The sequence below is a fragment of the Mus musculus genome, chromosome 7 (genome assembly GCF_000001635.26).
Source record: "Mus musculus strain C57BL/6J chromosome 7, GRCm38.p6 C57BL/6J".
NCBI classification, from domain to species: domain Eukaryota; kingdom Metazoa; phylum Chordata; class Mammalia; order Rodentia; family Muridae; genus Mus; species Mus musculus.
The window spans coordinates 137372036-137388179 of NC_000073.6; the positions used below are offsets into that span (position 1 = coordinate 137372036).

Sequence of the window (16144 nt, forward strand, 5' to 3'; positions counted from 1 at the left end):
GCTAAGGAGCCCTCATGGGTTTGGAGGAGCTCAAGAGAAAGGTAGACTAGCTGGGTGGAATGACACAGACTTCTCAAGAGCTAGCAGTTTAGTTGCAGATTAAGGCTTGTAAATAGATATTTTATATATACTTTAGAAAATAAAGTTACCTCCCTGAGCTAGCAGATTTTTACTTCAGTTTATATCACCTCCCATGTCTTTATTGGTATAAATATTAGATAATTAAGACAGTTACAAACTTTGGATATGTGAATTTTAAGTCTGCTAAAAACCTAGCAAAGGCCTTAGAACTCACTGGCTTGACAAATGTTTGGCAATACAATTAAAGTAGAAAACAGAAAAGAAAAGAAAAGAAAAGAAGAGAAGAGAAGAGAAGAGAAGAGAAGAGAAGAGAAGAGAAGAGAAGAGAAGAGAAGAGAAAAGGACAGTAAGAAATCGTCTTTCAACACTAGTGAGGATGACGTGATGAAGATGCCACAGAGGTCAGATTGGTCCGCAAGGGTGGGATTGATTGCTCATGAGTTCAAGGCAGAAGTCAACCCAGAGAAAAAGTCTAAGAAAAGCAGGGGGCAGAGCCGGATGGGCAGAGAAAGGGCAAGGCAAGAGAGAGCTGGGAAAGTGGTCAGACTGGAGGAGCAAGAGCTTCGGCTTAAAGTAACTTTCCTACAGTACAACCCAAGAAACTTCAGGAAGTATTTCAGAAAGGAACTTTTATCAAATTGCCCCAGGATCCAAATGGCAAATCTAAAGGGCATGCGTCTATAGAATTTGCTTCATTTGAAGATGTTGAAGCTTTAAGCTTCTGTAGGAAAATGGAGATTGAGGGCAGAACAATCAGGCTGAAGTTATAAGGACCCAGGGGATCGCCTAATACAAGAAGTCAGCCATCCAAAACTCTGGCAAAGGTCTGTCTGAGGAAACCCCTGAAGAGACCTTAAAAGAATCATTAGAGGGCTCCATTTGTGCAAGAATAGTCACGATGAGGTCTTCCAGAGGGTTTGGTTTTGTAGACTTCAACAGTGGGAAAGATGCCAACGTTGCCAATAAGGCCATGGAAGACGGTAAAAGTGATGGGAAGAAAGTTACCTTAGGCTAGTTCAAGCCTACAGGTAAAAGTGGCTGAGATGGGGACAGAGGAGGAAGTGAACTTGGTGGCAAAGGCCAGGGAGGCTTTGGAGGTGCCAGACGACAGAACTCAAGCCACAAAACCAGAAGACAAATTTTAAAAATTACTTCTATTCTCATCTTCCTTTCTTCATTTGAAAGAAAGAACTCTGGGGGTGTTTGCTGTTTCCTGTTCAATGACAGAGCCTTGTGAGGATATTCCAAGACAGTAAGGACACAACTGTGTATTCTAACTTGGAATCTATATAGATAACATCTCAAGAGAAACACCGTTGGCTTTGACTGGATATTCATAAAATGTTTTGTGATTTGTTCAAAACAGGGTTGAACTGTCCAGGAACCCAATCTAAAGACCAGGCTGGCCCCTAACTCAGAGACCAACCTGCCTCTGCCTTCTGTATGTTGGAATTAAAGGCATGTGCCACCCAGCCTTTTAACTTTTTAAAGATGAGTTATAGAGCTAACTGTGATCTGTATGTTCTAAATTTATAGTTTCATCCCATGTATCAAAACATCTTTTCCCTACAAAAAAAATGATAATTCTGATGATATGAACGACACTTAGGTGACATTTTGTTAGACCCCAAGCTGCTTCAGGCCACTGACACCCGTGATCTCCCTGTCCCTCTGCCACGAATTGTTTTATACTCATACAGAGACTTTTTTAAAACAAGATATTACCCAAATGCTCTCTATCCCTACACCCTCACAGCGGCATGGTCTATAAGAGAGAGGTTGGGTCCAAGGACCAGTGGTCCCAGTCATGAAGAGATACTTATAGAACTGGGCAAGTGGGGTCGAGGTGAGGGCGAGGATGGTGAAGGTGGCAGAGCCAGTGGAAGAAGCAATGCCAAGCTCTGCTACTCCCCGAGGCTAGTACAGCTACAGGTGGATTCCTGCTGTCAACAGGGAAGGCAGAAAGTCTGGGATGTCACAGCCCCGCTTGTTTCTAAAGGGAAGAAGCCAGGAGAGCCCATGTGTTGCCCAGTGCCACCTCTTCAGTGTTCTTGCTCCATGCAGTCTAGAATTCCAGGCATCTCAGATGAAACACAAGCTGGCCCACCTCACCCACCCTCTGGCTCTTTTCTCTTGATAATCTCCCCTGGCTTGGCTTCATAGAAGAAAAGGGATATAGAGGGACATGCAGCAGGGAAAATGGCTCTCACAGGAGATTCCCCAGGCCGACTGAACATGCTGCTTTCCATGCTGATGGAAAATCCCATGTGCCACCACCATCCAACACAGATGAGAAGAAAGAGGCTTAAAGAACTTCTTGGGCTGGAGAGATGAGTCAGTGGGTGACGGTGCTTGCTGCCAAGCCTGGAGTTTGATCTCCAGGTCCCACATGGTGAAAAGAGAGAACTGGCTCCAGCAAGTTGTCTTCTGACTTCCACACATATTCTGGGGACACACATACGCATATACACGCAGACACACAAACATGCACACACACACACACTGAATTTAATTTTTTTTAAAGTTTTAAGGTCACTCATGGCACTTTCAGTAGACAGAAGACAGAATCAGATTCTGCTGGGTTCTAGCATGGAGCAGCAATGTGTCTCATGGGCTAGATGATGGTCAGAGGGACTGCTAGGTTCACAGCCTGGGTGATCTGTGTGCTTCTGGAAGCACAAAAACGTCTAGCACAAAAATATGAACATCCCTTTTAATGAATATGGAGGCAGAGTTTACAGATGGAAATAAATGGGAGCTTAGGAGGTTTCCATTTGTTTATAAAAATTAGTGTCACCTGTGCTGTGCCAGGGCCACCAGGGCAGCAGAGCCTTGGGAACACTCACCGGGGACATGGGCCTGGTGGGCCATGCTTCCCGGGCCATTGTTCACGTGGAGATGTGAATGCCTACTGCTTACAATACCTGTATAAAGTGCTGTGTGATTAAAAAAAAAATTAGTGTCATTTTTGAGAAAAACTAAACAACCACCACCTTCGCCCACTATTTTAAGGCCACAAACCACAGCCTGGCTCTGTCTTGGCTGCTTGGGCATGGCTGTCGTGTCTAAGTCGGCTGCAGTGCTAGCTTCTTCCATGGTTTAACGGCTATGTCCTGTGATGTCGGAGCGTCTCCCTCACACACAGCATCACACTAGTTCCAGCAGCTTGGTTTCCCCTGTCTCAGTTCTGCAGTGTGGGCCTCATCATGACCACACATCTGGGTTAGTATAGACTGGGTTCTTCCATGTGTTCCTGGCAGGGACCACAGCCCTGTAAAGAACATTATGGACACATGGAAGACAGGGCTGGGGCCCACTTCCAGTTTCCAGTTAAAGACGATGAAATCAGTTCTATAATCCAGTCATTTCTGTAGGACCTCCACTCTGGAAGCTTCCTGATCCGGGGAAAACAAGGCCAGTCTCCAGAGTTACACAACACACCAAGCCAGACAGCTGTCCACAATTTCCATTTTAATATAAATGGGGTTCTGTCCCTGATAACTTCAGCTGGAGAATTACATAGCTTGATTGGACATCAACATTTAATAAAATTCACATCAAGATCATAAAGCATTTAAAATACAAAAATAAGTCTTTTAATTAAAAAGAGCACTGAGCAGCCCAGCAACGTCCAGAAGCAACCCATAGTCCACAGGCAGGGAGATCTCCGGCTGCGCCCAATGACTACGAGAGCTGCGAGGATCCAGAACCTCCAGGCAGTTTGGTACAGAACGTTCTGACTTCTAGATAATTTCCTGTCCAGCAGAAGACATTACAAAAGAGGCTGCAATGAGCCATCCCACTCAGGATGTCCCTGGCCTTCTGCAGAGGACAGTGGGATTACCTAAGAGGCAGAAAACCTCTGCAGGGAGCCCTGACTGTCATTTGGACAGGTGGGCACCCAGGCAAGCTGTAAGGGATATGCACTGGCCATCAAGTGAGGATTCAAATTCAACTGGCATCCTCCTTCGTCCCATTTGCATCTTCTTTTTTATTTTTTTATTTTATTTTATTTTTAATATTTATCTATTTATTGTACGTAAGTACATTGTAGCTGTCTCCAGGCACTCCAGAAGAGGGTGTCAGATCTCATTACAGATGGTTGTGAGCCTCCATGTGGTTGCTGGTATTTGAACTCAGGACCTTAGGAAGAACAGTCTGCGCTCTTAACCGCTGAGCCATCTCACCAGCCCCATTTGCATCTTCTAATGATTGTCGGTATGATTAAAATGGCCCTGCAATGGTAAAAGAACACACTGTGAGCATTAATTCACTCTACATTCAATAACAGGCTTCAGTTAGATATTCACCAACACAGAGAACACTATAATAACTGGGCTAGCTTGGGTGTGATGACATAGGCTTATAATCCCCACACATGTGAAGCATCCACACACAAGAGCATAGCCAGCCTGTGCTACAGAGTAAGTTCCAGGCCAACCTGGCCTTCACAGTGAGACCCTGTCTCAAAAATAAGATAATAGTAATCACTACTATATTATCAGGGGAGGGGGAGAGACACACACACACATACACATAGTAAACAGGCTAGCTGCTGTATACCACCTCTGGAGTACTGGGGTTACAGAAATGATACTTCTGTACAGGCCTGGCTTGTGCTTATAAAGAATGGCTTCTAAGTCATAACTTATATATTTATTAATATCCCTACACTGTAGCTAAGGTATTAAAGTATCCCTACTCCCACAAAGAACAGTCTAAACACATGGTGCATCCTCTATTACTTGCAGAAAAAGAATGAAAATATCACTCAGCCTGTCATAAAATAAAAATTTTAAACATGCTGTCAGAATACCAAATCAGGATTCGAAACACACGCAGTGTGGCTTGATGGTCCTGTGGATGTCTGGAAGCACCCCAGGATCGTAGCGGTTCCCACCAGGGGCCCTCTCCATGCTTCTGAAGGCCTCTCAGGGCCGCTCGGCAGTAACTGGGAGAACCAGCTGCCTGAGGATGACGGCTGGCCAGGCACTGCACTACCTGCAACGAGAAGTCCCATCAAAGGAACTTTGGGCTCCAGGCAAAAGAAGGCTGGCGTCCCAGCCTACAAGGCCTATCCTGAGACACTAATTGATTTCCTGAGAGGGCTAAGATCCAGAAATGTTTGGGTGACCAGGAAATGAGGAGATGAACATCCAGCCAAAGGTCTCATCCACTCTCCAGAAAGGAGGTGCTGCCAAGGGGAAGAGACTCAGGCCTTGCCTGGAGAAGACTGGCAGGTGGCCATGTATCCATTTTATGCCAATGGCTCTGTGGTTCACCTGTGTAGTGGTATTTGGTTAGCCTGCTCTATGTTCCTGACGGGTCGCATGTGCACACCCGCCCAAGAGTTATTTGGACTGTGAATGAAAGACATACATATATAGCCGGGCAGGGGTGGCACACACCTTAATCCTAGTACTCGGGAGGCAGAGGCAGGTGGATTTCTGAGTTTGAGGCCAGCCTGGTCTATAGAGTGAGTTCTAGGACAGCCAGGGCTATACAGAGAAATCCTGTCTCAAAAAAAAGAAAAAAAGAAAGAACGAAAGAAAGGAAGGAAGAAAGAAAGAAAGAAAGAAAGTAAGTAAGAAAGGAAGGAAAGAAAGAGAGAAGGAAGGAAGAAAAAGAAAGACAGACATATATGTAGCTCAAAGGCTGGGCACCTCTAATTCTTCCTGTAACCACTCCCCTCTGGTATTCCGGAGGTAATATCTTTAAAATCTATATCTCATCTCTGTTACTCCAGACCCAATCAGGGAAGTGGCCATTAGAGTCATTTACCTAAATTCTTACATGGCTGGTCTGTCCTACAGCCCTCTCAGAGTGATTCTTTTCTTCCTCTCTTTTCTCTCCAAGCCCGGGAATCCTAAAAGTCCCACCTCTGTCTGTCTGCCCAGCCATTGGCTGTTAGCACCTTTATTTACCAATTGGAATCAACTGGGGTCAGGGTCCCTCAGTGTCTTATGTGTAGACACTTCTGTAAGCAGTTTGGGGACAAAAATTAACATTATAACACAAGCAGCATTAAGCCAAACCCACTTCATTTCTCCAATCTTGTCCAATGAAAAAGGCCTTTTTCTCTCAGACATAAATTGAGTACAACCATAACAATTATGTAAATTATAAAATATTACATATAATTAATATCTAGTTTATTATATTTGTCAATTAGTTAAAGTATTTTATTATCTATCTTAACTTAATGAGCTTATAATGTTATATTTGAATTATGTTTTGATTTTAGCTTGCATTACCATCTGAAAACCATTCTTTTAAATCTATATCATCTCTCTCAATGCTAAACAACTTGAGTTTGATTATGAGACTATAACTAGTCTTCAATCCTGTCAGAAACCCAAGAATGAAAAAAATATAACCTGAATATATAGGAAGCACAAAAACACAGCTTCTAAAACTTAAAAAAAAAAGTTAGAGAGACAACTGACTCCCTGGACAGCCCCTAATTTGCTGGATGTTGTCCCAATGTTGGAGCATCTGTCTTCAGCCCTCTGGCCCAGAACCATCTGACAGATCTTAAGTGAAGCAGGAACATGAAGGACTAGCTTACCCTGTCTTGGGAGAGCTTAGTAGTCAACTATCCCACATCTGTTTGTCTTCTTTAGACAGTATTTTGTCTATAGATGAATAGGGCAATTTTTGTCTAGTGGCTACCTTGTCATTATTGGAGTAACTGTATGTGGAGGTTTTGATGTTTAATTTCTTCTTTGAACCATGACGGGGGTATTATCAGGAGCAGACAAGTCTCTAGTCAAATTTCAAATAATAATTAAATGATTAAATGTCAGATTTTGTGGATTTCTGATGTCTTTGAAGACTACATATTTATGTATGTATGTATGCACATATATATATATATATATAATATCTGAACTGTTAAAACTTAACTATTCTTAATATTTTTATTTGAGTAAATTGAAAACACCTTATTATAATTAAATCAGAATCTAGTATAACCATAAGTTTACTATCTGGCCCTTAACTTGTGTTATTTAATCATCCTAAATAGTTTGTAATAGCAGCTATTAGAAAGACTGGGTCTAAGCCTTGTATTTTTAAATGAGTTGTATAGGCACAATGTCTATTTAAGAGTAACAATATTAATTTTAAATTTTGTATCAATGTAGCAATTTATATCAAAGAAAAACTTAAATCTGTATCAATCTATAAATTCTGTACCAATGCACTCATGTAAACAGTTTAAGAGACTAAAATTAACATTATAATACACACAACATTAGGCCAAATCCACTTCACACCTGGACCATGAGAGAAAATGCTATCAAAGCCAGGAAAGGCACATGTGTGTCTACCTTATTAGGCAGAGGCGTTTTAGGAAATGAAGACGACAACGTTAAGGTCAGAATGTTCTAGAACCAGTAACAACAGAAGCTTGGTATGCATGTGGTACACAGGCAGGATTAGAGTATCCGTCTGGAAGCTCAAGCTCATTGAGGTCAAGAGGACACCACATACCATGATAGAGAATGGTGGAGTGTTTCTCAAGAACATGTGAGCACATGTATGAGGACATGTGAAAACTTACACATGGTCTAAAGAATATATATAGCTAGGTGGAGTGGTGCATGCCTTTAATCTCAGCACTTGGGAGGCAGAGAGAACTCTGTGAGTTCAAGGCCAGCCTGGTCTACAAAGCAAGTTCTGGGACAGCCAGGGTTATGCAGAGAAACCCTGTCTCAAAAAGCAACCAACCAACCAACCAACCAACCAACCAAAGAACATGCATAAACATATAACATACAAGATCACAGAAGATCATCGTTTAAGGACATACAACATAAAAGATCATAGAAGAACATCTAAGAATATCATATAAGAACATAGATCATAAGTAAATCCAAAAACCACACAAGAAGATCCATCTAAGAATATTATATAAGAACATACATCATCATAGAAGATATTCATATAAACTCACATGAGAACATATAAGATCATAGAAAAACATCTCAGAACATCACACAATATAAGGATCATATAAAAGTCAGAAGAGCACAGAATATAAGATCATAGACAACTTCATGTAAGATCATAAAAGAACATCATATAAGAAGAACACACACGTGAAACTCAAGAAGAAGGAAGACCAAAGTGTGGATACTTCATTCCTTCTTAGAATGGGGAGCAAAATACCCATGGAAGGAGTTACAGAGACAAAGTTTGGAGCAGAGCCTGAAGAAACGACCATCCAGAGACTGCCCCACTTGGGGATCCACCCCATAAACAACCACCAAACCCAGACACTAGGCAGATGCCAACAAGATCCTGCTGACAGGAGACTGATATAGCTGTCTCCTGCGAGGCTCTGCCAGTGCCTGGCAAATACAGAAGTGGATGCTCACAGTCATCCATTGGACAGAGCACAAGGTCCCCAATGAAGGAGCCAGAGAAATACTCAGGGAGCTGAAGGGGATTGAAGCCCCATGGAAGGACCATCAATATGAACTAACCAGTACCCCCAGAGCTCCTTGGAACTATACCACCAATAAAAGAAAACACATGGTGGAACTTGTGGCTCTAGCTATATATGTAGCAGAGGATGGCCTAGTCAGCCATCAATGGGAGGAGAGGCCCTTGGTCCTGTGAAAGTTCTATGCCCCAGTATAGGGAAATGCCAGGACCAGGAATGGGAGTGGGTGAGTTGGGGAGCAGGGGGAGGGGAGAGAGGATAGGGGGTTTTCGGAGGGGAAACTAGGAAAGGGGATAACATTTGAAATGTAATTAAAGAAAATATCTAATAAAAATTTTTTTAATCAAAAAAAGAATACACACGATCATATAAGCATATACAAGATCACTGATAAACATGTAAGAACATACACAAAACATGAAATCATAGAATCTAAGAATGTTATATAAAAACATACAAGATCATAGAATATCTAAGATCACATAAATGCATACAAGACCATAGAAAAATATCGTATAAGAACTTCCAGGATCATAGAAGATCATCATATGAGAACATAAAAGATTATAAAGGACACACAGGTCATGCGCCCACATGCTAGAAGAATGACATACAGGACAGGTACCCCTTTAGAAATGAAGTCCCTACTGTGGTCCTTAAGGTCTTCCAGGGTCCAGGACACCAGCTCTCCAGAAAGAGAATGCAGTGTGCAGCCCCCAATTTCGCCACAGGACTCTTCTTCCTTGGGGCTCCTGTGTGCTATGGGATTAGGTCAGGGAAGTTTGGGAAGTTACTGCAGAGTGTGGGGGCCTCCCCTACAGGAAAGTCCAGGATCTGGGGATGGAATTGGATGAATACTTCTTAATCAATTCAGTTCCAATCATGCCATCACTTCCACAAAGCTTGAAAAGCAAATTGTTTTTCCCTTTTATGAAAAAAGTACTCACTGAGACATTTATTTCCCTTCTGCACCCACTTAGAAGACAGATGGAAAGCAGATCATATAGACTCAAGCTCCAAGATAGGTCACATCAACACGAGCAGTGACCTGCAGTCTTCAGAAGCCGATCATTTAGACTTCCCTCACACCATCCCTAAATCTCCACTCACCACCAACTTACTCCTGATTTCTTTTTCCCTCTTTTAAATATTTTTGTTTTTTGACACAAGGTTTCATGTAAACCAGTCTGTTTTCCAACTCCACGAGTAGCCAAAGCTAGTCTTAAACTCCTAGACCTCCTCCCTCCATATCCAAAGAGATACAATTACAGGCATATGTTACCATGGCCAGTTTTGGCTCCTGAGTCTTCCATACTTGTTCCAGTTTGTTAGTGCCTTTCAGGCCACAAGGCCCACAGTGACATACAGAGAAGCCTGATCTACACAGGACAGGCTAGGGTGTGAAGGGGCTGAAGCCCTGAGATGTTGGGATTCAAAGATAACATACACCCAACACCAGAAGCATGTCTGACAGGGCTGGTCTGCTCACCAGAGCTAAGCTTTGGTGAAGTTAAGGGTAAAGAGCAAAGCTTGCTGTGTCTTGGCAGTGCATCTTACCACAGACAAATAGAAAGCCTGCTTCTGTTGGTAAGACTTACACAGGGAAAATAAAGCAACAGTGGAGAATATGGCCTCACTAACCAAGATAATATTTATTTTGCATGTATGTGCATGATATATGTGGAAATCAGAGGACAGCTTTTGGGGACCTTGGGGATGGAATTCAGGTCCTCGGGACCAACAGCAAACACCTTTCCCTGCTGAACCATGGGCCTCCGGTTCTTATTGCTTCTACTGCTGGGATGGAAATGGACTCTTCATGTCCAGTGGTTTCCAGATGTGCACACTGCTTCCTAGTCCTTCTTCAGGACCAAACCTACCAATCAAGAATTCTATTTCCAACAAACCTGTCTTTCAAAAGTGACTTAGAAATTAAGACATTCTTAGACAAACATAGAAAGCCCCTGCGGTGGGCCTACTGAAATGCTGAAATTCACAAAGGACAGTTGACAGCAAGCACCTGTGTGAGTGGGAAGCCACTGGTGGGGCTTCTTCTCTGGACTGTTAGTGAATAAGACTATGGTTCTGCTTATCTGTTTGCTCTGCCATCTGGCTTAGTGGTTGGCCTGCAGGCTTTCCTGAGTATTTTATGTAGATGGCTATACAATCTGGAAACAAAAACTTAAAAGTTTCTGGTTGTCCTTGTCACTTCTTCTACTCATTGCTTCTTTGTTCTTGTCTTACTGTGCCAGTTGGAAACTCTAGAACACAGAGCATAAACAGCCACAGCAAGTGTCCTGTTCTTCCTCCTAGACAATGGAAACACTTCCAGGAAGTACTGTGTTCAACTTTTAGCAGGAAAAACTCTGCTCATGGCGAGCTTAATTAAGTCACCAGTTTTTTTCTTTTCTTTTTTCTTTTGTTTTCTTCTCTTTTCTTTTTTCTTTTCCTTTTCTGTTCTTTTCTTTTTTCTTTCTTTTCCTTCCCCCCTCTCCCTCTCCCTTCCTCTCCTATAAAGGGCTTTCTTCTCATAGTTTTCTCCTTTATAACTCTCTGACCCTTCATGGATCTCCTTTATAACCCCCACTTGTAATGCCTCTCCCTTATAGACCTCCTCACATATCATGACACTTTCCCTTATAACCTCCCCGTTGTGATTCTCTCTTAAAACCACCTTCACAGATGTCTCTTATAAGTCCCACTCTTCATGAGTCTCCTGTACAAATCTCACCTGTCACAGATGTCCACTGTAACTCCCCTACCTTCTTGGATAGAATATGACCCTAACTCTTCATCCCCATTGCCATGTCCAATCACAGCACCAGGGACTTGGACTTGACTGGAGCAGAGAGAATAGAGAATGACAAACAGGCAAACGGACAGAAAACTGGGGTTGGATGGTCTGCACTCTCTAATAGAGAAACCACAGCACCCCAAAAGTACAGCATGTTTATTATATAGAGTTGACCATGGAGGTGGGGTTATTGCATACAACTCGACAAAGATGTTAGATTAGTACAAAGGAAGAAACTGGATTTATTTATAGTATACAGCTGGATCGAGAAGGCAGGTTTAGCTGATCTTGGTAGGAGCAGTGTTCAGGCCCTAAATATCTGACTGGGGAGAAAGCTATAGTGGATATCTTCTGCACTCACTATCAACATCCACACATGGACCAAAAGGAAGGCTTTTGCCATCTGCCCTCTGAGCCTCACTCCCTGGGAGATTCTGCCATTTTCTCCATGGGTCTAAGGTTCTAGGATCCGTGACATTCCTGTGTCCCTGTCACTAATACTCATTCGCTCAGGACTTCATTTCCTTCTAACTCTCTGAGGACTCGTGAGAGGGCTTCCTCTGCTCTCCACATTTCATGGGTCTTGCTTATAATCCTCCACTCTTCTTCTCGTCTACATTATAAGCCCCATCCCCTCACAGATCCTCTTGTGTTTATTTTGTAGCCCCCTGGCAGCAGCATCACACCTCACTTAACTGGTCTGAACTTACAAGAAGCAGCAGTGTCCCCATAGCCAAGCTGACTACAGAGAAGTCAGCACCCGGTCATTTGTGGGAAGGGAATCTGCTGGTAACAGTCCTCACCCATCGTGCAGCTGTGGGGACAGACTCTTAAGTGTCCCACATCCACACTGTTCCCATACGCATTTAAATCCTCAGGAGCAGGTGATATGGGGCTAAGGGGAGATGGCCTGAGTGATGACATATAACACAAGCTGAACAGGGACAATTACAGAGAAAAGTGTCAGCAATTGCTCCTGTCTATAATCTTAGCACTCAGAGGCTGAGGCAGGAGGATTACAACTAATCTAGGTCAGTCCAGGCCACATGATAAGGTCAAGGCCAGCCTACAGCTATGCAATGAGACTTTGTCAATCAAACAAGCAAGCAAACAAAAGAACTCAGTCAGCAGTTACTGGAACAGAAGGCACCGTATGAATGACTTAGATCATTCATGGAAAGATTAAGTGCAAATGTAGAGAGTGAGACTCAAGATATATAGAGAAATGGTCCATGCCTTCATGAGAAACAACTCAGTAATTAAAAGCCGACAGAGGCTGGGCAATGGTGGCGCACACCTTAGACCCCAGCCCTTGGGAGGCAGAGGCAGGTGGATCTCTATGAGTTTGAGGCCAGCCTGGTCTACAGAGTTAGTTCCAGGACAGCCAAGAGTTTATCAAGAAACCCTGTCTCAGAAAACCAAAAACCATGACAGAGGACTAAAAGATAGCTTGACAGAAAAAACCACTTGCATGTGTGCATGCATGAGGACTTCAATTCTAATCCCAGGAATCCATGAAAAAGACAGGCAGTCCTGGAAGTCCACTGGTGATCCCAGTACATGGGAGGCAGAGATGGGGAATCCCTGGGGCAAACCGGCCAGCTGGACTAGCCAGAATTAGTGAGCTCCCGTTCCAGCGGGAGCTCAACAAGCAGAAAGTGACCATGGAAAGCACTCAATGTCAAGTTTGGGCTTCCACACATGTTCAAACACATATTTATGTCCATACTCACGAGAGCACACAACACACATAAATATATACGCATGCAAATAAACAGATATAAGGCAGCTGAAGAGCAAGGAGCTCGGGTCCTACAGAGACCGCTCTGCTCTGCCTAGGATTCAGAGCAGGAAGTGTCAGTTGGATCCGCACACTACAGAAACACAGAAAGAGGCTCAGGTCACACAGCGGCTTTAGGGCAAAGCCACCAAACAAGCTGAGAGGGACACGTGAGACTGCTGTTAGGGATTCCACTGAACTAAACTGACGTAGCCTCTGTCCCCATCCTGAGTCAGGCTGGGAATGGTGAGCAGGCAGGGAAGCAGTCCTGTGCATGCGGGCAAGTGGCTATGAATGAGCCTGAGTTTAATAAAGTCCTCTGAAGTTTGCAGTTGCTGCCCACCAGTGATTTGCTCCTAAGTACTGCTCCCTGGGATCCTGCCTCTCTAAAAATACTATTTGCTTTTTATTTAACACTGAACCTTTTGATGTTTTAGAATATAAGAATAGTAAGTGTCTTATTATTTTAAAAGCTTAGGAGAGCAACTAGCCGTATTATGAGAGAAAGAAGATATAGGCAGAGCAGTCTGTTCAAATAGCAGGAGGTGTGACTTTCCAAATTCACATTTCAGTCTTTATTTACATAAGACTTTTAGAAACAGTGGGTGTAAATATTAAACTGCCTGAGCCTGAGTCAAATTTTATTGAGAGTAACTACAAATAAAAGGAAACTGATTTTTTAAAGTCAGATTCTGAAATTTAGATGAAAAGAATATTGAGCATTAACCAAAAAAAAAATGATATTTACATATCAATGTAGGTTTTCTGCTCATAGATTCATTTCCTATGAAACTAAAGGAGGCGAGCTTGGGGAATTAGAAAGGAACAGAAAACCCTAGGCAAACAGGTACTGTTGTTCAAACAGAATATTAGCCAAAATGATCCAATCAGGAGCCTGAGCTAATTTTTTTCTCCTTTAAGCCATTCATTCCAGAACACAAGCTCTATGAGTGTTAGGAATTCACACGAATTCCAAATGTGCCTCTGACAGACAGGAGGAGTTGAAAGCTATATCCCATGGATATGAGGTTAGGGGCAAGAAACAGAACCAGCCAGTCGCAACTGATTTAACCACAGAGGGGGGCAAGTCTCAAGAAAAGTACGGCCTATCTGCATCCTAGGGTGTATTTGGCAGCCATGGGAACCTACCTAAATATACTAAATTCAAATTACTGCATCCCGATCAGAACTACAGCACGCATGCGACACGATGCTCTGCCAACGGACAACAGAGTAGCAAAGCACACCTCCATAGAGAAAGCGCAGCGCTCAAGTGTGCTTCTGCATCGGCTCTGATGTCTTCAGCTACTCAGATTCCCGCGAATGGCAGCTACCAGGGTGCCAGGTCTGTCTAGTGCAAAAATCAGCGCCTGTCACTGTAAAACCCAGCAGCCAGTCAGCTGAAGACGCTTGTAAGTTACGGACTCAATCTTTTGCTCATCAGAAACAGCAATTCACTTCTCTGAAGATCTTTAGGGGGCAATCTCTGATACTCAGACCCAGACGCAAGCTCACTCTCCTGGTTTCTATGTGGAATTTAAATACAGTTCTATTTTATTGCAATATTGAGATTTCAAATTTAAAATAAAAAACCCAAGAATTACAGAGGTTATCAAAAACATATTAACTTGTTCTTAGAGTGAGTTCAATATTAATAACAAAGGCATTATTATGCTAATATATACTTTATGATATTCCGCCCTACAGCAGAGGCTGAGAACTGACTGGCGGTCTTTGGCCTCCCTTTACTTTGAACTGATGGTGTGAACGCTATGCTCCCTTCAGAAATCTACAGCTTATGCAAAGTTTATGGAAACACACTGGAAAAGTTTAAGCAGAAGAGGGAAAACCCAATGCTGATTGCCACTGAGATCATTTAAATAAGGTCACGCCTCTTCTCCAAGATGACCTTCGAGGTCTGTATTTCAGCCTAGCAGAGTCAACTTCTTTTCCTCAAGGCTGCCTTCTGGTCATCAGTACCTTCACACACGCACACTACACGAATGGTGCTTTTTCGTAGGAATCTTAAAAGTATTTATAATTTCTACTTTGGGATATGAAGCTAGAACTTTTTTTTAACCTCAGCAGAATACGAAGACTAGCTCAAACCAACCATCAGTTTCATTTACATCTCTCTCTCCTTCTGTATGTATGTGCAGACTTTAGTGATTGCTTTCCAGATCTGAAGTTTAAGAGCTCTATCACTTAGGTCTCAGTGAGGCCACACTTACAGACTCCCCCGAGATACACCTCAGGCAAGGCTGGGCCGAACTCCTTCCACCGTTCTGCAGAACCTAGGAAACGAATCACAGGCATATGTGCATCAGCCCAGAGAGAGTCACAGTTTTACTAAATAAACTCTATGGGCTCACAGCAGGTTTGCTGGCAAGAGGGACATACCATTGAGCTCAGCCTCTCCTGGCTACAGTCTGGTTGTGATGCAGGCAGGCCTCGTGGCCTGGGCTCCTGGTCCTCTGTGCTCCAGGACAGCAGGGCACAGGTGGTTAGCATGTGGCCGCTGCACTCATATCCACCTGGTTCTGACCTCCTGCACGCCCGTTTCTGAAAAACAAGGTTTCACTTCAGATGACCTCAGGCTACATAGAGCACTGACTGAATTTACTTTCGGAAAACTTCAGCTCCAAAACCAGAGCCCTGAGAAGGTGGGAAACTTTATAGACCATGTATGGGGTGCCTTTCAGGGCTAGCAGCCATCACTTAGCTTAACCTTGTTGGTTCAAGCACTGTCTGTAGTTACCTGCCTTGATAGATTTAAAATAGTCATTTTAAACAATTTTGGCTGAAATTCTGGTAATAAACTATTGTGACTGGTTTATTGGAAATGTACCAAACCTATAAATTCTGTTCAAGAAACTACGTATATGCTTCAACACATCTTGCTTAGCATCGAGCTGCATTCGTTCTTAACACGGTACACATGGCTCACTTGTGAGTAATCCTCTTACTGGCAGGGAAGAACAAATTACTTTTATTGATCTCAGAGTCTGCACACAAAGCCCGTAACCAGGTAATTTTGGGG

General features: G+C 43.1%; 1 protein-coding gene and 1 pseudogene across 6 annotated transcripts in view; one reads left to right on the forward strand and one right to left on the reverse strand.

The window, feature by feature from the left end:
- Gm17841 (predicted gene, 17841) lies at positions 222-1189 on the forward strand (annotated as a pseudogene).
- 9430038I01Rik (RIKEN cDNA 9430038I01 gene) overlaps positions 3534-16144 on the reverse strand; it is a 36674-nt gene continuing 24063 nt past the window's right edge. For 2 of the 6 annotated variants that reach the window (XM_030243094.1, XM_006508329.4), the window contains 4 exons: positions 15505-15666; positions 15336-15398; positions 4920-5082; positions 3534-4316 (listed from right to left, as the gene is read on the reverse strand). In XM_030243094.1, the coding sequence (XP_030098954.1) occupies positions 4306-4316; positions 4920-5082; positions 15336-15398; positions 15505-15666 (399 nt within the window). In that variant the 3' untranslated portion in view covers positions 3534-4305. Of the gene's footprint in view, positions 4317-4897; positions 5083-15335; positions 15399-15504; positions 15667-16144 lie in introns of all 6 variants that reach the window. The other 4 variants (XM_011241949.3, XM_011241948.3, XM_006508331.4 and 1 more) reach the window with 2 other exon arrangements.